This window comes from Sciurus vulgaris, assembly GCF_902686455.1.
Source record: "Sciurus vulgaris genome assembly, chromosome: 9".
NCBI lineage: Eukaryota > Metazoa > Chordata > Mammalia > Rodentia > Sciuridae > Sciurus > Sciurus vulgaris.
Window position 1 is genome coordinate 54,307,734 of NC_136469.1, and position 24,156 is coordinate 54,331,889.

General features: G+C 36.7%; 1 protein-coding gene across 1 annotated transcript in view; it reads right to left on the bottom strand.

The window, feature by feature from the left end:
- Positions 1–19,602: 19,602 nt before the first annotated feature.
- The window catches only part of TET2 (tet methylcytosine dioxygenase 2), a 126,336-nt gene continuing 121,782 nt past the window's right edge, over positions 19,603–24,156 (bottom strand). The window contains 2 exon segments of the mRNA XM_079154728.1: positions 19,603–21,247; positions 23,304–23,658. Of these exon segments, the coding sequence (XP_079010854.1) occupies positions 19,761–21,247; positions 23,304–23,658 (1,842 nt within the window). The 3' untranslated portion in view covers positions 19,603–19,760.

Here is a 24,156-nt window from a genome sequence, read left to right on the forward strand (position 1 = left end):
AATTTTTAGGAGGAAGTTTTAATTCACTTCAGGTTGAATAGTATCAAGATACTTTCATATGCAGAATAGTCTAATTATATTTGCTTAAGTATGCTTCATATGTCCAGATTGCAAATGTATTCAGTCAGTAATATCACTGTCCATATGTAGAAGATATGTTCCCATGTATCATATGTGAAGATGTTAATAATCTTGCACTAAGCTACCTGCTTTGAATTCCTGTAATGTTCTCTTTCTCTTTCTCTCCCTCTCTTTTGCTCTTTCTTTTTTACTCACACACACTGGCCCAGTCATTCTGGGTTGGCATAAGACAGTATGTTCAGCTTTGACTCTTGCAAGAAAACTAAGCTGATGTAACAAATTCGCTTTTTTGTATTATGCTGTTTCCTTGACCTTCTCAAGCTACCCTATGAAAACCAACTGTTCTGTCATACCCAGCAGAGCTCCCTCCATTCTGTAGACAGAATACTGAGTGACACATGAATCACTAATAAAAGACAATTTGATCTTTAAACTACAATTGTTGAAATTTTCCTTTTTTTTAAACACTCAGGCTGTCCCACATTATATGAAAGATATACTTAAAAATATAGTTTTAATGATTTTTCAGAAATTATTCCTTACATAAAATAAATATATATGAGCGAAAGCACCAAAGTGTGAATAGAAAGACAGAAGACAAAGATTGAAAACTTTTTCTTTTTTTTTTATTAACTATGTAAGCTGTCATTCAAGGAAAATTTTATAGGATTAAAAAAACACCCTTTCTCTTTAAAAGTGGCCTATTCTTTTCAAGTTTTAGCACTTTTGGATCTCTGGTCTAAACATAGATTCACATAAAATTTGTTCATCTTTTTTTTTTTTTTAAAGCTACCTGCATTGTATGTGCATTAATAACATTTTTTAAAAAAAGAAAAATTAGTTGTTTCATTTTTATGTCTCTACTTACTCTGCTCTCACTTGATCCCTCCCAAATAAGACTGTGTTCACTACAATTTTTCCTGTCGAGGTCATCAATGGCTTCCTAAAGGAGTATATTGTTTAATTTATATGAATGTATTGATTTTTTCCTTCCAATGTGGAGTTCTAGCTTCATTCCAATGTGATTAGAAAAGATTTTGTATATCAGTCTTTTAAATGTTATTAAAATCCAGGAGCAGTGGTACACATCTGTAATCCCAGTGACTCCAAACACAGGAAAATTACAAGTTTGAGGCCAGCCTCAGTAACTCAGAGAAATCCTGTCTCAAAATTAAAAATTAAAAGGATTTGGGATGTAGCTCAGTGATAAAACACCCATGGATTCAATTACCAGTGCCAAGATAGATTAGTTAAATTTAAATTTATTAAGGTAATTTTGGTGGCCTTATATTTGATATATCCTGGAGAATGTTCCATATGTACTTGAGAAAAATATATTCTGCAGTTGTTGGAAGGAGTGTTCTACACATGTCTATTGGGTCCAATTGGTCTATCATGTTTAAGTCCTCTATTACAGCTCTTGGGTTGGTTGTCCAGTTCAATATTGAAAGTGGGGTATTGAAGTCCATTATTGTAGAATTGGCAATTTCTCTCTTCAGTTCTGTGTTTGCTTCATGTATTTTGGACCTCTACTGTTTCCTATATATGTGTTTATAATAGTTATATCTTTATGGTGAGTTGATGCTTCTGTAAAAATATAGTAACTTTGTCTCTGGTGATAGTTTTGACTTAGTCTTTTTTGTTGATATTAACAGTCATGCCCACTCTCTATGTGTGTCGAATATCTTTTTAAATCCTTTCACTTTCAACTTAGGTGTTTTCTCAGATATAATGTTAATCTCTTATATACAAGATAGCATTGGGTCCTGTTATTTTTATCAATTTTGCTGATTTATGTCTTCTGATTGAGGAGTTTAATCTTCCTACATTTAATGTGATTACTGACTATGAAGGACTTGTGCCATTTTCTTGGATTTCTTCGTGTCTTTTCCCCCCTCTTTTCCTTCCTTTTTGTTTAGCTGATTTCTTGTCATGACAAATTTTGATTCCTTTCTCATTTCCTCTTGAGTATATCTTTATGGATATTGTCCTTGTGGTTATTATGGGGGTTACATACAACATGTTACTATTAAAACAATTCATTTTAAATTGGTACAAACTCAACTTCACTTATAAAAACACTCCTAATGCTGTCCTATACTTTTCTTCCCCCTGCTTTTTTATTGTTGTCATGGATTACATCTTTATACATTGTGCCCATTACCATAGACTTATTGTTATTTTTATACACTCATGTTTTAACTCATAAAAAATTAAGAGTAATGTTACAAATCAAAATTATAAAAATACTTATTTTTTATTTGTCCATGTTTTTATCTTTACCAGACTTTTATATCTTCTTGTAGCTTTGAGTTATCTATCATCCTTCCATTTCAAATTGAAGGTCTTCATTTCTTTTATGAACTCCCCCAGTTTTTATCAAGAAATATTATTTCTCTCATGTATTTTTAATTTTTTAAAACCTTTCTTTATAGAAAAGAAGCTTATGTAGCTCATTCACCCTCAATTTTATAGCAGTCTTGCCACATACTTGAATTATTTTTTAAAATTTCACTTTATAAATATCATTCCAGTGCCTTCTGATCTCTAAGCTTTCTTTCTCTTTCTTCAAGGTTTCTTTCTTTTCTTCTTCTCTCCCTCCCTCTCCCCCTCCTCCTCCTCCTTCTCCTTCCTGTACCCAGTACCTAGGGTCACTCTAGAACTGAGCTACACCCACAGTCCCCGCAGTCCTTTTTGTTTTGAGATGGGGCCTCACTAAGTTTGCGGAGCCCTTAAACTTGGAATCCTCCTGCCTTGGCCTCCCAAATCACTGGGATTACAGGTACACACCAACATGCCCAGCTCTGACAGTCAAGGTTTTGGCTGAGCTTCCCTTTTACATAAGTTACTTTTCTCTTGCCATTTTAAATTTTCTCTTTTGACAATTTGAATATAATGTTTTGGTACTGGTCAGCTATGTTGAGTTTGTTGGATTTGTACATTTTGTATTTTAACCAGTTTGGTAAATTTATGGCCATTACTCCTTCAAGTAATTTCTCTGCCCTCTTCCTCCCACTTCTGATTTCCCATAATGCCTATATTATCTGTATGGTATTTCATAAGTCCTAAGAGCTCTGTTCCTTTTTAAAAAGTCTATTTTTCTTTTCTGCTCCTCAGACTTGACAAATACAAAGTCCTATGTTAAAGTTTCTTTTTTGTGACTGCTCAAATCTGCTACTGAACCTTTATAGTACAATTATCATTTAAGTTGTATTTTTTTCAGCTCTAGAACTTCTGTTTGGTTCTTTTTATAATTTCTATTTCATATTCTCATTCATATATTTTTCTAATTTCCTTCAGTTCTTTGTCCATTTGATTTTAGTTCTTTGAACAAATTTAAGATAGTTGCTTTTTAATTGTGGCAAAACATACATAGCATAATATTTAGTATTTTAATCATTTAAATGTATAGTTTAGTGGCATTAAGTACATTCACATGGTTGTGCAACCACCACTACCACTCATTCTTAGAACTCTTTCAACTTCCTAAATTAAAATTCTGTACCCAACAACCATCAATACCCCTATTCCCAGCCTCGGGCAATCACCATTCTAATTTCTGTTTCTAGGCATTTCCCTAAGTCGGCTACCTTGTATAATAAGCAGAATCATGCAGTGTTAGTACTCTTGTGTCTGACTCATTTCACTTAATATAATGTCTTCAAATTTCATTCATGTTGTAGCATTAGTTGAAGCTGGATAATATTTTTAAAATGTGTATATATATATATATGTACATATATATCCATACACACACACACACACACACACACACACCACATTTTGTTCATTAACTGTCAACATTTGGGTAGTTTCCACCTATTGTGAACAACTCTTCTATGAACATTGTGTAAGTGTTGGGGTATATGTCCAGAAGTTCATCATATGATAATTCTATTTTGAAATTATACCATTTTACATTCCTACAACCAATTCACAAAAATTCTAGTTTCTCCATATCCTCACCAATGTTATTTTCTGGTTTTTTGTTTGTTTTTTTGTTTTTTGTTTTTTCGGTAATTCACCATGACAATGGGTGTGAAATCACCTCTAAATGTGGTTTTAATTTGTATTTCCCTAATGACTAATGATTTTGAGCATCTTCTCTTGTGTTTATTGGACATATTTGTGTATTTTCTTTGGTGAAATATCTATTCCATTCTTTTGCCCATTTTTAATTGGGTTGATTACTGGTTTTGTAGAATAACAGTTGTTGTAAATGCTTTGCCTAGTAAATTTTATGCCTGTGCTTTTTTTTTTTTTCATCATGGGGAGACAGGTAATTTCTGCCACTTTACCTTCTTTGAAATGAACCATGCATGTTTTCTTGTTTGTTTGTATGCCTTGTGAATTTCTGTTGAAAATTGGGCATTTGAGTACAATTAGAAGCCACTAAATAAATAAATAAACACTGAGCAACTGGGAAACGGCCATTTCTCCTAGTCTTTATAGAATGACTTTGCCTGGGGGAAATTCTTCACAAATTAGCTGGGCATGCTCTAGGCCTTAAAATAAGTCTAAACTGAAAGCTTAAGGTGGTCTTGGGTCTTTTCTGAGCACAAGTCTTTTCTTGGCCTGTGTATGACTTTTTCAACACCTGCTGAGCCCTACCAGGCTATTTTGAATATTTTACTTCCCCAAAGAATCTCCATCTCCAGCCACCTTCTCAGGGCCTTAAATGGCCTATTGTACTTCTCTTGTTTTAGATAACTGCTGATATAGCTACCTGTACTTTTCATGAACAGCAACCGCTGCTCCTCCTGAGTTCTAAGTTAGTCAAAACAAAGGCTAGACCTTCACACTTCACACACTGGCCACACAGGTTAGATCCTTGCAAATAAGTTCTGCTGTGCCCCTGTGTTTCACAGGAGGGAATTGGAATCTGAAATGTTGCCTTTTCCAGATCAAGACTGAGCCTTGCCAGAGAGGTGAAAGAGCGAAGGTGTACTAAAAAATGTTTTTTTGAAAGGGAGGAGGGGAACTTGGGACACTGTGATATTTCCTATCATTTTGAATGTGCATTTTCTTGATTGGGAGTCTCTCGATTTCTATGAAACTTTGATTTTTCTTAGTGTTTCTATGAAGTTATTTTAGTATTTTAGACAGAGTTTTTTTTTTTTTTTATATTTTCATGGGGCAAATAAGGGTTTCAATTTTCTAGCCTACCATTTTGTTGACATCATGCATCAGTTAAGATTTTGTGACTTTTGGGGGAAAATATTTTGGGGTATTGAAGGAAATTGATATTTTTGAGTGCATGCTTCACTGAAATTTCTCTTAGGTATTATTCTGAATTTCTTAATTTTGACCATGTAAGTAACTAGAAACTCCTACTAGAAAGCAAAATAAGGAGGACTTAGAGAGTTATATTTGGAATTGGGGAGAAAAAAAAAATCTTTCTAATGTTTCCTAAGAGGAAATCATTGAAAGCATTTCTTAAAAGATCAATGTGTGTTATTTATGAGATCCTAGGGGAAAAGTATTTCTTTTTTCCTGATAGAGTTTAGAATATATAAGTATACTCTGAAAAGTAGGTAGGATGTTTATCAAGTCCATTTCTCTCATGAATAAACCAGGACTTGATAGATAGGAGTTTTAGCTAACATTCACCTACTCTATCCTCTTGAAGATGGAAGATTCCTTTGCAACTGAGAGCAAAATGTCTCCCTTGTTTGCTGGCCTACCCTACAATGGGCCTGGCACATAGTAGCTATTCAATAAGTGTTTGAAGTAAGAATAAATAGGGGCTGGGGTTATAACTCAGTTGGTAGAGTGCTTGCCTTGCAAAGCACAAGGCCCTGGGTTCAAAGCCCAGCATGGCAAACAAAAAGAAAAAAATACAAAAAATAAATGGGAAGAGCTCATCTCCTATGAGAGGGAAAATAAGAACTTTGTAGTCTTTTAAAAACATTCTCTAGTGAAAGTCATAATGAAGGATAACATACATAAAGTGTCATATAGGCCTGCAAGTTTTCAAGTCAACATACCTGTGTAACCAGCTTTCAGATACAGAAACAGAATATTGTCAGATGATATTGGAAGCAAGCAGAAATCTCCCTGTCTCATGCTATTGATCACTACTGACCACCAAACTGCCTCTTCCCTCCCACCCCCAAAGAGTAACAACTGCCTTGATTTCCAAAATCCATGAATTTGTTTTGTCTATCATTGGACTTCATAAAGATTAAATAATAACATTGTACTCTTTTGTGGTTGGCTTTTATGTTCAACATTGTGTGAAACTTTATAGAAACATTTAATTTTGAAATTAATCAAAGCCATGTAAAATTCCACATTTATAGAAAAATAACCTCCACTAAGTACCACTTCTGAGCACATTGTGATACTCTTCTGAGAACTTACATACATGAAAGCTGTTACTTGACAGTTTCCTAAGTTGTAAGTATCATTATCCCCATTTTATTGATAAACAAACTTAAAGAGAAGTTAGCTATCTTGCAAGTAAAAAACACACTTGGAACTGATGCCACCCTCATTTGGACCCACATCCCCCAGTCAATCATGCCCAAACTTTTCTAACCACAACTCAAATTCATCTTTCCCACATAGGACTCCTTTAACTGTTTTAAATAAATACACATTTAGACAAACTAGGAGGAAGTGTGGGGCTGGTACTAATTTACAGATGGCTGTTTTGTGGCCATCTGTACCACATGAAACAAGTTTCCCAGGGCCTTTTTGCTGCCTTGAACTGTGTGTATGTTGACTCCTTTGGGTTCTTTGCCCAAGGCTGACTCAGGGATGTGGAGCCCAGAAGGAGAGGAGGAATGGGCCTGGCCTGGCCTTTGTCTTACAGATTTGGGCCTCAGGATGAATTCAGGGAGGACTGTCTCTATCCACGTCCTGTTTATCTATGGGTCCCAACAGTCACAGGGCACAGGCCCAGTTAAAGGTCAGGTTCACACCAGCTGTTCTTAATTTCTTTGTAAGAGGTGGTGACCTTGGTTTGAATCAGTCCCAGTTGAGAAGGGTATTCCTTTGTCAGATTGTGAGCTGCATCTGTGGAACTTTTCTCCAGAGGCAAAATCTCCCAGCCAGGGATTTAGCATGTTTAGTTCCCAGCTGTTTTTAACACACCATTCCAAAAGACAAGGTTTCCCCCTCCCCCGTCATTAGGATTTCCTTGTGCCAACATTTTGCCTTTCCTATTTTTGTAGGTCTTTCATGCTACAGGCTCACACTGGCTCTTGCTTTTGCAACCATTTTTATAACCAAGCAAGGATGAAGACATCCACTTGGCACCAGCAAAAGCTGTACTTAACATTGCGTTGTCTCACCAGATGCAGCTTATTTCCTCTGATGATGTAATTCTCTTTAAAAGTTTCCTTTTCCCTGGCTCTCCTCTTCTGCTATGCTTCCCATGTCTCATGATTGTAAGGTGGTTAAGTACAAATTCATTCTCCCTTCAGCCTCATCATCTATCTGTAAGAGCCAAACTTCTGTTGCTCCTGACATCCTGCTGGGCACAGCCTGGGCTTAGTTTAGCCCTTGTGGTCTTCACAGCCACCTCTGGGGGAGATACACCATTCTTTCCATTTGGTAGAGATGAAGAAATCTTTTCAAAAATTTGATTTAACTCACCCCAGCAGAGAGCTGGGAATTATTTAAATCATTTAAAGTCAAACTGTCCATTCTACTCTATTTCCTCCAAGTATTTTCATCATTAGTAATTATAAAAGAATACTGTCTAAAGGAAAAGACTTTCTTTTTATTAATACTTTAAAAATATTTTTAGTTGTAGATGGACACAATATCTTTATTTTGTTTATTTAGTTTTATGTGGTACTGGGGATCGAACCTTGTCCCTCACACATGCTAGGCAAGCATTCTACCACTAAGCTACCACCCTAGCCCCGAGAGGTCCCATCTTATGGTTTGTTGGTGGGAACTTTTAAAATAGAAGGCCTCTTGTAAGTATTTCTCTGTCCATTGCCCCTATCCAAACCTCTCCATACTTTAAACCTGTCCAGGTGGCATCTTCTCAAGCAAACCTTGGGAGTGGTTTCTCCCAATGGGCTTCATGAGGTCTGTTTGGTCACCTATCTGGCACATACTTACCGACAGTTTTATTTTGTTTGTCATAGAACAGTGACTCCCTACCTACCATCACCAACCTTTTACTGGTGGCAGTTCTCTCATGTGTTTTATTTTCCAAACTGCCCTGAACATAGATTGTACCAGGAAATATATATCTATATATATTGGTACTGCAGATGAAATCCAGGGGCACTTAACCACTGAGCCACATCCCCAGTCCTTTCTCATATTTTATTTAGAGACAGAGTCTCACTGAGTTGCTTAGTGTCTGCTAAGCTGCTGAGACTGGTTTTTGAAATTGAGATACTCCTGCCTCAGCCTCTGGAGCTGCTGGGATTACAGGTGTGCGGCACTAAACCCAGCAGGAAATATATTTTGATGAATGGGGCAGAACATATCTCTGGGTTTTGTAGATGCTAGCTATTCTCTTTCATTTGGATTCCATCTCCTCCCACCCAAATCCAAGGATTTTCTCTAGAGTTTCTCCCTCAATCAGTACTCACAGAAGCCCTTTCCAGTTTGCTCAAGAGTCACCTCCCAGGCTGTGTCAACCCATGCTGATGTCTCCCTTCTTTGAGTTCCCATTCACATCTCTTAAAAACATTAGTCTTTAGTGAACTTTAAGTCTAGGTAATCTCATATTAATAATCTCACAATTACTTCAGGAAAATAGTATTCGATATCGTTTAAACTGCTATTAGGTACCAGGCACTGATTAAGTGATGGAAGAGTGGGCTAAAGTATAAAGCCAGGGCCTGTAGTGACTCTGTTCCTGACTTCAAGGAGCTCAGCCTCATGAGTGTCATGAAAGGGATGCAGGGGGCAGGAAACCTAACCCAGTCTGGAGGAGTTGCTGCAGAGGAGGAACTAAAAAGAATCCAGCATGTCTAGGATGTCAGATGGGATTGAGGGCAGACTGTACAAAAGCAGAAAGAGATGGGACCAGAGGCAAAAGCAAGGCCTACCACAAAGGGCCCCATAAACCTTGGTGAGGAAGTTAAACTTGAATCTGAGAGCAAGGAGAAGCCCCTGAAGTGGACCGATCAGTCAGGAGCAGGAGCTACTCCTTAAGGCCTGTCTCCCTCCATGATTATGTGCCAAGGACTTTGAAGGCAGATGCCAGGTGTACTTTTTCTGTAATTCTACGGTACTTGCACATAATTGCTTTGGTATTAATAGTGACAAGAAAGAAGAAGGGGCAGAATTCTGGTTTTCCTCCTTTCAGTCAGATTACCTGAAATGGAATTGAAGGAGGAAGGAATTGGGTAGAGTTACTCTTTAGTACTTACTCTATCCTGGGCATTAAGCTATATGCTATTTGAAAACTTTTTATTGACACCTATTAATTGTGTACATCAGTGGGAGTCACTGTGATATTTCCAGACATGAATGTGGCATGCAGTGATCATATGCATATGTTTTCCACCTTTCCACACACACACACTTCCCAATCTCCAATGATCCCTGGTCTACTTTGAGGTTGACTTTTTTTAGCTTCCACATATGAAAGAGAACATTCAGTACTTGTCTTCCTTTGTCTGCCTTATTCACTTGCTGTTCTCCAGTTCCATACATTTTGCTGCTAATGACAGGATTTCATTCTTTATGACTCAATACTATTCCACTGTATATAAATGACACATTTTAAAAATCCATTCAACTGTTTATGGACCCCTACATAGATTTCATATCATAACTATTATGAAGAGTGCCACAATAAACATGGGCATGCAGGTGTCTCTTTGATATGCTGATTTCAATTCCTTTGCATATATAACTAGGAGTGGTACAGCTGGGCCATATGGTGGTTCCATTCCCAGTCTTTTGAGAAATCTCCATACTCACTTTTGTAGTGATTGCACTAATTTACATTCCCACTATCTCTGTATAAGAGTGTTTTTTTCCTCTACATCAGTATTTTAGCTTTTTTATAATAACAATTCTAACTGGGATGAATGGAATCTCTTTGTAGTTTTGATTTGCATTTCCCTAACAGCTAATGGTATTGAGCATTTTTTCATATATTTGTTGGACATTTGTATTTTTTAAAAAAAGCATCTATTCAGATCATTTGCCCATTTTTAATTGAATTGCTTGCTTTATTATTAAGTTTTTTTTTTTTTTTTTTTTTTTTTTTTTTTTTTTTAGTTCCTTTATATATTCTGGGTACTATCAGATGAGTAATTGGCAAATATTTTCTTCCATTTTAATAGGTTGTCTATGCACCACGCTCACTGTGCAGAAGGCTTTTAGTTTATCAATTTTTGTGCTTTTGGGATCTTACCCAGAAAATCATTGCCAGCACAAAGATCTTCAAGGGTTTCCCCTATGATTTTTTTAAAAGGTATTTTCAAAGATCGTTTTTTCTTTTCTTTTTTTTTGTATTAGGGAGTGAACCCAGGCACACTCAAGAACTGAGCCACATCCCCATCTCTTTATTTTCAGACAGGATATCACTCAATGTTTTAGGGCCTCACTAACTTGCTGAGGCTGGCTTTGAATTTGTGATCCTCCTGTCTCAGTCTCCGAAGCTGCTGGGATGATAGGCATGTGCCACATTGCACCCTGCCAAAGTTTAAGGTCTTCAAACTGCTTTTAGTTGATATTTGTGCAGGGCGAAAGACAGCTCAAGTTTCAGTCTTGTACATGTGGATATCCGTTTTCTCTAGCACCATTTGTTTCTCCAATGTACATTTCTGGCACTTTTGTCAAAAATTAGTTGACTGTAAATGCATGAGTGTATTTCTGGAATCTCTATTCTGTTGCATTCTTCTATGAGTCTGTTTATATGCTATTTTGGTTGCTATGGCTCTATAGTATATCTTAAAATCAGGAATCAAGATGCCTCCAATTTTGCTCAAGACTGCTTTGATTATTTGAGATCTTGTGTGCTTCTTCATGAATTTTAGGATTGTTTTTACTAGTTCTGTGATGAATGCCATCCGTATTTTGGTGGAGATTACATCAAATCTATAGATCATGTTGGTATTGTGGACATTTCAACAACATTAATTCTTCCACTCCATGAACATGGGAGGTCTCTTCATCATTTAAATGTCTTCAGTTTCTCTCATCCGTGTTTTATGATTTTCATTGTAGAGACCTTTCACTTTCTTAACGAGGTTTATTCTTAAGTATTTTATTTTTTGTGCCTTTTAAGAATGAGTTACTTTTTATGATTTATTTCTCAGCAAATTCATTAATAGTGTATAGAAAAGCTACTAATTTTTGTGTGTTGATTTTATATTGTCACTTTAATGAATTCATTCATGAGTTCTGCCTTTGGTGAAGTCTAGGCTTTTCTATGTATAGAATCATACCATCTGCAAACAAATTGTCTTTTTTCTCTTCTATGTTATGACTTTTATTTCTTGCCAAATTGCTCTGTCTAAAATTTCTAGAACTATATTGAGTAAAAGTGGTGAGAGTGGACACCCTTGTCTTGTTCTTACTTTTAGAGGAACTGTTTCAGCTTTTCCCCATTCTGTATACTATTTACTGTGGATTTATCACATATATCCTTCATTATGTTAATGTGTGTATGTGCCTTCTATACCAAATTTTGAGTTTTGTCAAACTTTTTTCTATATCTTGAGATATTCATATGATTTTTTCCTTCATTCTGTGATATACTATGTTTATTGATTTGTTTGTTGAACCATACTTTGCATCCCTCTAATGAAGCTAGTTCAATCATGTTATATGATCTTTCTTACATGTTGTTGAATTTAATTTGCAGTTATTTTGTTGAGAATTTTTATATTTATGTTCATCCAGGATATTTTTTTTCTTCTCAATTAGGCAAGAAAAAGAAATTTAAAAGGCATACAAATAAGAAAGAAGGAAATCAAACTCTTCCTGCTTGCAGATGACTCAACATATGGAAAAACCTAAATATAGACAGCACCAAAAGACTATCAGAACTGAAAAACTCAGTAAAGTAGCAGGATACTAAATTGACAAACAAAACATCAGTAGCTTTTCTATATATCAGTAACAAATTTGCGGAAAAAGAAATCATGAAAGCAGTTCCACCCACAATAGGCACAATAAAAAAAAAAAAATAGGTATGGTTTTCTTTGTTATTGTTGTTGTTGTATCCTTGTCTGGTTTGAGTAATAGGGTAATTCAGGCTCTGTAGAATACATTTGGAAGGCTCCCCTCCTTTCAATTCTGTGGCATAGTTTGAGATGAATTGGCATTAGTTCTTCTTTAAAAATTTGGTAAAATTCAGCAGTGAAGTTATTCTGTCCTTGGCTTCTCTTTGTTAAGATAATTTTTATTACTGGTTCACATTACTACTTGTTATTGTTCTCTTCATTTTTTTTTTATGTCTTATGGTTTAATTTAGGTAAGTCATGTGTCTAGAAGTTTGTCTATTTCTTCTAAGTTTTCGCAGATAATTTTTCATAATAATCTCTAATGATCTTTGTAAAGGATATAATGTCTCCTTTTTATCTGATTTTATTTGGTTCTTTCTCATTATTTTAGTTAAAGCTTTGTTGATTTTTTTCTTTTCTTTTTTTTAGGAACTGATTCATTTTTTAAAAATCTTTGATTTATTTCTGCTCTGATCTTTATTTCTTGAACTAATTGGAGGTTTAATTTGTTCTGTTTTCCTGTCTTTGAGTTCCAGTGATATGTTGTTTATTTGATATCTTTCTGCTTTTTTGATATAGTTATGCCTTCATATAAACTTGTCTCTTAGTATGACTTTTGCTTCATTCCACAAGTTTTGGTATGTTGTATTATTTGTTTCAAATCATTTTTCAATTTCCCTTCTGAATGCCTCAATGATCCATTTTTCATTCAAAAGTGTGTTGTTCAGTCTCCATGCATTTTTATAATTTCTTAAGTGTCTTTTGTTGTTGACTTCCTTTTTCTTTCATGTGATCAGAAAGAATACAGGATATGATCTTAACTTTTTAAAAAAAATTAAGACTTGTTTTGTGACCTAACATATGGTATATTCTAGAGAAATTTCCATGTTCAGATGAAAAATATTATGTTCTGAAGCTGTTAGACACAATGCTCTGCAAATATCTATTAAGTCCATTTGATCTATAGCATAGCTTAACTCTATTTTTTTTTTTAATTTTGTCTCAATTACTTGATAATTGATGAAAATGAGGTGACAAAATCCCCCACTTTAATGATATATTTAAAACATAACTAGTGTCTCTGTTCTCTTTTAACAGTCTGCCTTAAAATATTTTATTCAACTATATATTTTAGACATGAATACTGTGAACATTAATTTTATGAAATATAACCTGTTAGTAGATGACATTGTAAATAATGGGAATAAAAACAGGTATAAATCCCTGACTTATTTTTCTTTTAGCTCCTAAATGGTTTGAGCTTCTCATTCATCTTTGATGTATATTTGGTTTGTTAGAAACTGTGATGTCACCCAACTACTGGAGTTTCCATTATCACCAGGGGATTGTAAACTCATCTGAGAGTAATTTCAGACTTTGAATTTGCAGGCAGGAAACTTGTTTTGTGACCATCTTCTCTCTAGCTTTGATAGTCTAATGATCTGTCTTGATCATGTGTTTTTATGTAAACCTGTTCTGTTTGGGAAGGGAGCCAGGGGTTCTGTTCATAGGGAAAGTGGTGGGGGGAGGGTGGCTGCAGGAATCAGACAGTGGGGCTCTGATATGGGGTCAGTAGAAGGAACCTGCTAGCATAAAGCAAGGGGAAGAAGAGTTGAAAAACTCTTTGTAAGAATTATCATCTATTCTACCTAAAACCTATTACATATTCATTTAATTCTCCCCACAACCCTAAGGTGGGTACTGATTTTTCAGATGAGATTCAGTAGCACCAACTACATTGCTACATGATCTTCATCATATTCCTTAAAGCCAAATCAAGAAACTACCTTTGAGAAGGGTCAGGATACCCCAGATACCATGTTTCAAGCAACACACAGATTTCTAACATGGCTACGCAAGGTATTAAAATCACATGCTCAGTGGAACATATCTATAAATCCTTAATTCTCTAAATTCAGATTATCTGAATTCATCCTTGAGTGGTGGGAGGTTGTAGGGTGTCTTTATATAACTACTATTTTACTCAATCACTTAGTTGAAATAGCATTTCAGTTTGAATTGAGACTTGATTAGAAAAATGTCAAATTGAGTACATTAAACCCCTAAAACAGCATAAAAAGAAGCCCTTGAAGACAGCGTATCGGTCAAGGCAAGGAATAGTGGTTCCTTTGAAGAGTGAATGTTGGACTAGATAACCAAAGAAATTTGTGAGAAATTACCTGGTAAGGGAGAAGGGGATTTAAGCAAGTGACTCCACATGAGAACAAAAGTATCTTTGTTCTTTGAAGTTGAATTATTCTGGTAAAACTGAAGTAATATAAATTGCGGTTCTTTTCCAAGCATCACTTTTGTCCATTTTTCTCATTTCGATGAATGGAGTGTTACCTCTCCAGGGCAGGTTGGGAAGGGATGCCAGGTAGGTGCCTGACCCTAGGATGATGTGTGGAGTGGCTGAAGTCAGTAAGTGTTCAATGCGCCAAGCACTGCCTTACCTGAAACATGGAAAGAGAAGATGCTCCCCAGACCTTTTTTTGCTGGATATTCACTTTCAGATGGCCTTTAAAACAATACTACCAATTTAAAAATTCTCAAGGACTTGAGGACTTGTTGAATACTGACTCTTCTTGTGGAGTCTGGTTCTCCACAGCTGAGGAGTGCAGAGGTAGAAATTGGCAGGAGTCACAGCTAGGCTTAAATTCTCCAAAGCAGGAAGGTTTTTACAGTATACCAATCAGAGGCCAAAGCAGCAAGTGGTACAGTGTGACAGGCAGCTATATGCACCCCTGCCTGCATGAGAAGATTTGTTCTTGGCAATTCTTTCTAGGGGAGGCAAGGGGCCAATAAAGCTTTCTGATTACTGCTCATCTGTCATTTCCAGCTGTCTCCTGCTGCTGTCTTACAAGCAGCAGGCCTGCTTGCAGCTGCATTTGTAGCAGTCCAGCATCCCCAGGCCCTTTGGGTTGGTCACATCAGGACTGGCAGGGTCCCTAACAAGAAAAATCTTTTGAGCTTGCATTCTCAAATTCTCTTTGCCCTAGGCAAGTGGAGACTGTAACTGTGAAGAACAGGAGGTTTCCAAGGTTCAGCCAGATGATGGATGGTGAAATGAGGGTTGACTCAAGGCCCAGAGTGTTGAAATTAAAAAGAAAAAAAAAAAAAGTCATTAGTTCATTGCTTTTCAGCAGTGATGTTGCTTTTTTTTTTTTTTTTTCATAATAATCTGGCTTGGAGCAGAGTCCTGTAGGAATCTCCCAATAAGCTCAAAGGTTAGTAGATGGTAGTCATTTCCTGGGTGGCACTATCAAATCAGATTTGGCCCTGCCTAAATAGAAAGAGAAATATGGAAAAGGGAATTCACTTACTTTTTGCATGATAGAAATGATTTGTCTAATGTGGGGAGGGTGGAAGGTTGGAAGATTGCCATAACTATCAAGTTTCACATCTAGTTCTAGATGGTAATTCAGAAGAGTGCACTGGTGTTATGGGGGGATGATTCACATGACAGAATGGGTAGAAATGAGGATAATTTTGCCTCAAGCTCCCTGAAGTGATGTGATAAGATGAGGACACATACTCCTGCCTGATGCCTACCAGGCTACCTTTAATCACTTCTGAGGCCTAAAACTTAACTGCCTTTATGATGGGCATAAAGAAAAGTTTCATTAAGAGTGGGCATGAATGGGAAGCACAGCCCAGAAATACAGTTGGTCTTAGATCTTTAATATAATTTCAATCCTAGCCTATCTGCTGCTGCTAAGAGCTCTCCTAGATAGCAGAGGCTAAGATCACAGACATGAAATTATTCCATTCTTGATTTACATTATGTACACATGTAAAATGTGACTAAATAGTAAGCTGGGGGGAAAAAGTGAGTATTTAGATTTTTTAACCAGGAATATACACTGGTCTTGAGTATTAATTTAGATATAGTTGAACATTAATAATAACTGCAAACTGCTGGGCACACTGGCTCATGCCTGCAATCCCAGTGATTTAGGAAGTTAAGGCAGGCGCTGAAGTTCAAAACCAGCCTCAGAAACTTAGTAAGGCCCTCTCTCAAAATAAAAAGGGCTGGGAAGGTGGCTGAGTGGTTAAGTGCCCGGGGTTCAACCCCCAGTACCTCCCCCACCCCCAAATGCTAAATGAAAAGAAGTATTTTTAAAAGATTTTCCTCATTCCTTTTTACTTCAGGGAGGGGGCAGTCTTTCAGGAAATAAACTCTAGCAACATAACACTTAGAGTGCATTAAATAAATATAAATTTTATTAAAAACACTCACATAGCGTTATCAGGAATGATATAATAATAAACAGCTTTCAAATAACCTGCATTCATAACATTACAATACTTACAGTATTTATAACCATCCTCAGATTTTATAAACAAACCAAACATCTCATGAAAATGAAATAACTACGTTAAAAAAATAAAGCATAGAAAAATGCACACAGAAGTTCATTATCTTAGTGTCGAACTGCAAAAATCTCCTACACAAGTTAACCACTAGCTTTAGAAGTGAACTGTACATCACTGTGCGTCAATCAAGATGAAAAATTCATTCAAGTAAAGTTGACACCACTCAGAAGCATTTTCAAGTATGGCTATATAGTCAACCTGATATTCCTATATAAGCAAATTGTAGATCTGCTTTCCTTTCATTCTGAGGCAGGTTTGATATTTACAATGATAGATCTGGTATTTACAATATGCCACTTAATTTTCTCTCTTCCTACCTAACTTCTTCCCAACCTCCCCAAAATATTCTTACTGCTCTTATTGGCCAGCAGTTTGACAAATGACAGTGGATGACATAGAATACTTGTTCATTAGGGATGGATGACTCAAAATCACCAGATGCCCATGCAGTAACAAAATGTTTTGGGTTAGATATTGGGGTACATGTAAAATATTAAAAATTTGTGTGCACAGAAAACATTTTTAAAATGCTTATATATTGGACATGTCCAAACACTTGAGCAATTTTTTAAGACAAAAATCATAAAGGTTTGACAAAATCCAAAGTCTCCACTGATTAGAGGTTTAACCAATAAAACCCAAAGTCTCTACTGATTAAGAATTTGAAAAGCTAATAAGCAAAAATGCATTTAGACTGAAACACAATTGTACAGTCCTATTGCACATCACACCTCCAGATGTCAGGCATGTTTAGGGGAGTCCTCATGGAGTGGGTACCTGTACTGATTGCAAAATCATAAAAGCTTTACTGAGAGTTAAAATACAATGGCCAACAGCCACTTGCCAAACTCTTGCCTTACAATTTTCCCTTTATCAGCTCAGTGCATTCTATTTTCATTATTTTTTTCCCTCCTCAAACAGTCAAAAGTCCCCAAACTTTTAAAAATGCTTTTCTTTACAATTAAGAGGAACAGATTTACAAAATTAGTTTTAGTTACTTACATCAGTACATTTACAAGTAAAATAGGAGGGATTCAAAATAAAAGGGTTAAATCCCTGAAAAAGAATATATTTATTAACCTACAACAATTTTACATAAACACAGGTGACACATTGGCATAAGGAGAACATGAGCTGAAATTTCCCTGAATTTTTAGAACAAAAAGGTTGAAGTTCAAGTTATACTTGCTAAGAAATCAAGTATTGAAAAAAAAGGTATGTTTTTAACAATTAAAAAAAAAAAAGACTTGGAAAAAAAATGATGGTACACAATGCTATTAAGCTTTCACTCTCAGTTCAATATCCTATTGCCAAACTAGTGTTGAGGTATATGACAAGTAGGAACATCACTCAAACTTTTAATGAATTCTTTGCTCACATTATGATATATTTGTAGCAGGCTGAATAGCACCATCATGATGTGAATTCTGCTTCAATGCCATATATATAGATATATATGTATATATTTAAATTTTTTACAGTACTAAAATACTAAAGCATTGTGTTAAAAAAGTTTTGTTTACAATTTAATTTACTATACAACTCTTTCACTTCTTCTTTATACAAATTAATGATTTTAAAATCACCACAGCAAACCAGCTGCCTGTTTTTCTTTTTAACCAACAAATTCACATGGAACTAACCCTGTTTATTCATCTTATACAGGCATCAGTCCACTCAATCTTCCTGGAAAGGAGGACACTTACGCTAAGAAAGACAACATCACAAAGTACATAATTATAGACACAAAGGCAGACTGCCATTCAGTTCTCTGAAGAGCATACAGATCCATAAAATAGCATAGGTTGAAGTGTACAAGCTTTGCTGAGTTGGTAGCATGCGGCTAATGGTTACCTGCAGTTAACAGAAAATCATTAAAACTGTACATATTTGAGCAATGAACTTGTCATATGATTCTGTGTAAAACTGTTTTTTACAGTATACCATGTGAGATGAGCACCAGAAAACACATGTTTTTTTGTGGACTAATATATTCCCTTGAATCCAGTAAGCCTCATTTTGGATTTAACTGGCTGTGTTAAAAATGAACACACTGCTCATCAGCAGATGCATGGCTAAAAGCAAAAATGTTTTAAAAGCTTTCCTTATTTCCTTAAAAAAAAAAAAAGAAAAACAACTTTTCATACTAAAATGAAAGTAAACTATACTTTTTTAAACGTCTCAGTACCTTAGCATTGTTCAAGTTGCCAAAGCTTAGGTAGACAAAGTGCTTCTAAAACACCATTTAAAATATCTATACATATACATGTATGTGCACATATACAAAGGTGTGTGCATATATGTACATATATACGTTTACTGTCCTACAAGGACGTCACTGGATGAGCAAAATCCAGAGGCCTTTAAAATGTCCACATTTTAAAAACTAAACTCGTATAAGAACAAGTAATTATGATAAAAACTTGAATGAAAAGGTGCCCCTTCTTCAAGGGCACTGGAGTACACTGACAGCATCTTGATGACATAAAGGCATAAATTTTCGACTATTAAAGACACCATTTTCTTAGCACCATTTCATATAACATCCAAACAAATTCAGTGTTTTGCTGCTATTCATTTACACTTTCTGTAGCTATTTTGATAAATAAAAGTTAATAAGATTACAGTAAAAACTGCATGTTAAAAAGTCATAATTCCAGTATTTCAGTACATTGTGTATTCAGCACCAGATGGTATTTTAAGATTCCTACAACCGTAATACTACAGTACTTGTTTGTGTTCCATGACTATGCAAACATGGTATTATTAAGTGGTCACAGATGTGTAAAATTATAAGGGGGGAAAAAAGAAAATCACATTTACATATTATCTCGTCCAATAATAGAACCAGTGTTTAAAAATGTAAATTGTGGAACACTTCCTTCCCCACCTTCTTTTTGCATAGAATGCTTTGGTCTTTTTCCTGGATGCCATCTGTGACCACCTGGGAGTCGGTTGAAATTAAGTGCTATGGTAAGATGACCTCTTTTGTTTTGTTTTGTTTTTGGCTGGTGAGTGGAGGTTTTCCCCACCGTATTTGTCATGAATACTGCAACTTTTCCCCACTGCCCATGTCACGAGAGCTAAGCTACTGACAAACTGTGGTTGTGGTCTGTTCAAACAAGGTTACCAACAAAAAGGACATCATATGTATCTGTTGTAAGGCCCTGTGACCCGAGTGAAGGCATATGGAGATGTAGTTACTGTGGAGTCTGTGGTCCCAGATGTGGTCTTTTCAGCAAGGGACTTGATGAAGCGCAGGTAAGTGGGCTCGGAAGGCTCATGCGGTTCAGTGGGCTCCCGTTTCACTTTTTTGCCATGGGTTTTCTGAGGCACATAGTCTGGGCCATACTTTTCACACTCTTCTTCTTTCTCACGGGCTTTTTCTGCCATTTTGGCCTCCCAGAGAGCCAATCCATGTTTGGGCTCATTCATGCTCTTGTGCTGGTAAAAGACAAGCGAGATCCTGGTGGGGCGAATCCTATTGGGATTCTTTAAGGGGGTTGTGGCATGAAGCTCGCGCTTTGCACACTCGATGAGAATTGACCCATGAGTTGGAGCCACAGCCACTCCCCCAATGTCAGGATCCAGAAAGCACTGCTCACTGTCCGACCAGACATCATCATCTTCCTCTGCAGTAGAAGCCACACCCTGGACTGGTGTGGCAGGCTCCTTCTCCTGACTGTTCGCATCACTTAATTTGTGTAACACACCTTGGACAGAAGCAGTTCTATCATGGTTAAGCCCTGGAAGCATCTTAGCTAGACCATTAGCTGTGTGGGAAAGTATGTCATTCTCTTTGTTTTGGAGATTCAAAGCATGAAGAGAGCTGTTGATCATGTCTGAAGCTGCACTGCAATTATGGATTATGTGAGAAGGTGGATGATGTTCACCACTTTTACAGTCTGTGTTTGGATTGCTCAGATTGGGTGGTAATCTAGAGGCAGCACCCATGAAGTGGCCCTCCATCTCATGAGTGGAATAAGGAGGAAATGTCCCTACGGGGTGTATATTTGGTCTAATGGTACAACTGCTGAAGGTATCTCCCTGCATATTTTGGTTTCCATAACCTAAGTACTTACAGGTAAAACTCTGGCTATTTCCAAACCTCTGCTGGTAAAGTGTATGGATGGGTGGTAGATTTAGCTTAGAGAGGTGGTCTTGGCTTGGATATCTATATAGATCCATGGGCTGAGACTGGGAAGAATAAGAACCCAGATAAGGGGAGCAGTTGTCCATTGACACATTTCCATTGCACTGATAGGATGGATATTGGTTATTCTGATTTAGGAGTCCAGGGTAGGGATTCATGGGATTAGAAGAACTCAAATATGAACCTGCAGCTTGGGATGAGGTGGAATAGAGGTTCATAGGGTTGGTGCCTCCATAAATCTCTGAAGTGTGTGACGAGCTTGGATAAGGACTGATGGGATTGGGCCGTCTCATGTATAGACCGGTGGGTCCGGATGAAGAGTAAGAGCTGATGGACTCTGACTGAGGGTGATTAGTCAAGGTGTGACGGGGCTGCTGTGGCTGCTGATGAGTGTGCTGGGGCTGCTGGGGTCGCTGCTGTGGCTGGGGTTGGGGCTGCTGGGACTGCTGCATGACTGGTCCTGAAAGTTGCAAAAGTTCTGTGGAGAAGGCAAGAGAGCAGGAACAAATGTCTCATTATTATTTTATGAAGGTTAATGTGGAAACTTAAATGTATGAGAGAAAGCCCACCAGGATCAAAAAAAAAAAACCCGTGTGAAGTAAGGACTAGAGCAAAGTCAGGGTTCTCATCACTGGCATAATCTTTTGTATAATGCACTGGAAATAAAAAGCAGAACTTTTAAACTTAATGATATTGTAAGTAAAGAAAAATGTAATAAATATCTGAAAGCATTTCACTGAAAGCATCATATCCTCTGGAGTTTTTGAACACACAGTTGCATGATGTACTCTCCTCCCTACCCACTTTAGTCATCCCTTCCTCTGGATAGAATTCTGAGCTCTCACACAGTGCTTTTGTCAAACCCACTGCAAATGTGGGTCTGATGAAGAAGGAACGACAATGTATTATAAGAGATCTGTTCTTAGCACCCCCCCACCCACCTCTACTACTAGCCAAGTTCCTACAGGGAAGGGAACATGTTTATTCTATTTCTTTTTTACACTGCTTAGCATGCACTAGAATTTCTTGTATTATTAAAATTTGTTTTGGAAAATTCAGCAACTTTAGAAGACAAACAATGACATTTCTTAAAACGTAAAAAGCATCTTATATAATTACCCAATCCTATTTCATGAGTAGGCATTCCAGAAAGTAAATTTATATCATGGTAAATTATAGTTCAATGAACTTTCAGCTTTGTAAGTGAAACTTCTAAGTCATATTTCCGTTTCAGGACCTTATTCTACAAAAGTCATCTAAGTTAAGGACACAAATAAATGGAACAGAAAATAACAGTTTTGAGAACTGACCTGATTATTATCTGCATAAAACAGAAGGAACCAGAGAAAAAGTTTTATCTGATTATATTTTAAAATTAACCTAAAGGAGATATCAGGTAGTGAATAAGATTGACTTTTTACATGAAAGTCAACCAGTCAACAGTTACTAAGCATCTTTAGCATATGGGTCTAAATAGTTTCTCTGGACATGAAATGAATCACTAAGGCAATTTGACTTTACAAAGCAAAGATAGTTGGTTCTAAGCAAATTGGTACACTAAATTGAAGACACTTTTTTTGTTGGTATTAATAGATCAATGCCATTTCCAAAATTTTCTATTTTTATGCTACAGACTATAGACATGAAGCAAGGGGCTGCAGAAAGTATCAATTCAGTATTGATGAATAATAGTTTAATAGTCTATTACTATTACTATACATGTAACCTCTTCTGATGGGTAAGTTTTTTAGAATAGTTACATGTAGGACCTCAACTAAACCAGACTCAATATGTCTAAGGAAAAGTATTGATTTCTCTTTCTCTCAATTAATTACATCTTAAACCTACTTTTTTTGGAATGGGGTTGCTGGGGCTTGAATTCAGGGGCACTTGACCACTGAGCCTCATCCCCAGCCCTATTTTGTATTTTATTTAGAGACAGGATCTCACTAAGTTACTTAGCATCTTGCTGTTGTTGAGGCTGGTTTTGAACTCAAAATCCTCCTGCCTCAGCCTCTGAAGCTGCTGGGATTACAAGCCTGCACCACCACACCTGGCACATCTTAAACCTATTTCAATCAGTAGTTTTAGTTGTCTATTTCTAAAACTTTGGAGTCATCCTTAAATTTTTCTTATCCTTCATTCCAATGGTTTGTCCCCAATGTATCTAATTTTTTTTTCCATTTTATAAGAATTTTCTTGCATCATTCTTGCTGCTACCACTAAACATTTTAAGTTGACTACCTGCCACTGCTCAAGTAACATGAATTTCACCACATCACTATTAAAAAAAAAAGAAAAAAGAAAAATCTTTGCTACTTATTATAGAATAAAATCCAAACTTCTCATCAAGCTGGGGTTGATGGCAACTTACTGCCATTTCCATGAGTAAAGCCTGGCCCTGAATACTTCAGGAAAGATTCTGGTGTAGAAACAAGACCATGATGATTACAACCTTCCCAAGTCGACATGGTCCATGTTTAATCCAAGTATTGTGCATCACAGATACCCAGGAAACTTCCAGTTAAGCTTACCTGTCAACTGTTTGGCCTGGTTTGCCCCTTCTGTGTGTTTCGTACGTGATGAGGCCACTTTATCCTTTTCACTCTTATTTGAGCTATTCTCCAGAGAGGAAAGCTTTTCAGCAGCAGCTTTCTTTGCTTCCAGTTTCCTTTGTCGGCATGTCTTAACTGGCTCTGCTAACATCCTGACTTTGCGCCGAAAAGAACTCAGTACCTGAATGGCACCACATCGTTTCTTCTCCTCCTGACCTTCTACATTCCCAAACTCGTCTACGTCGGAGATTTTATATAAAGGCAACACGTGGAGCTGTTCATCCTCAGGGTGTCCTCCAAGTTCTCGATTGTCTTCTCTAGTGAGGGTGCAGACCTAGGAGAGTCAGGCGTTACAGCCTCAGTTCTAGATCCCCAAGAAAAGCATGTGTGCGCTTCTCCTCGGTATGTATATTTGTGCTCATCAGTGACATGCATATTGCCATAAAGCCATGTTTCTGTTATGAGGAAGAAGTGCCAGCCCTACCAAATAAAATGAAGTAATCTCCTGCCTCCCATACTTCAGAAAAGATGGGACAGAAATGAAGTTTCTTTCTAAAATCTAAAAGCTGCTTCTACCCAATGCCCCTCTGATGTTGGTAGGTCAGTACTTGGCAAACTAGGGCCTGTGACTAATCTGCTTCACAGTAGGTTTTTAGATGTCTAACAAACTAAGAATGACTTTTACATTTTCAAAGGGTTAAATAAAAACATACCCCAAAACAAAGAATGTCACAGATATTATGTGACTGTAAAGTATAAAATATTGACCATCTTGCCCTTACAGAAGAGTTTTCCAATCTCTGGTGTAGACGACTAAACCTGTATACTTCTC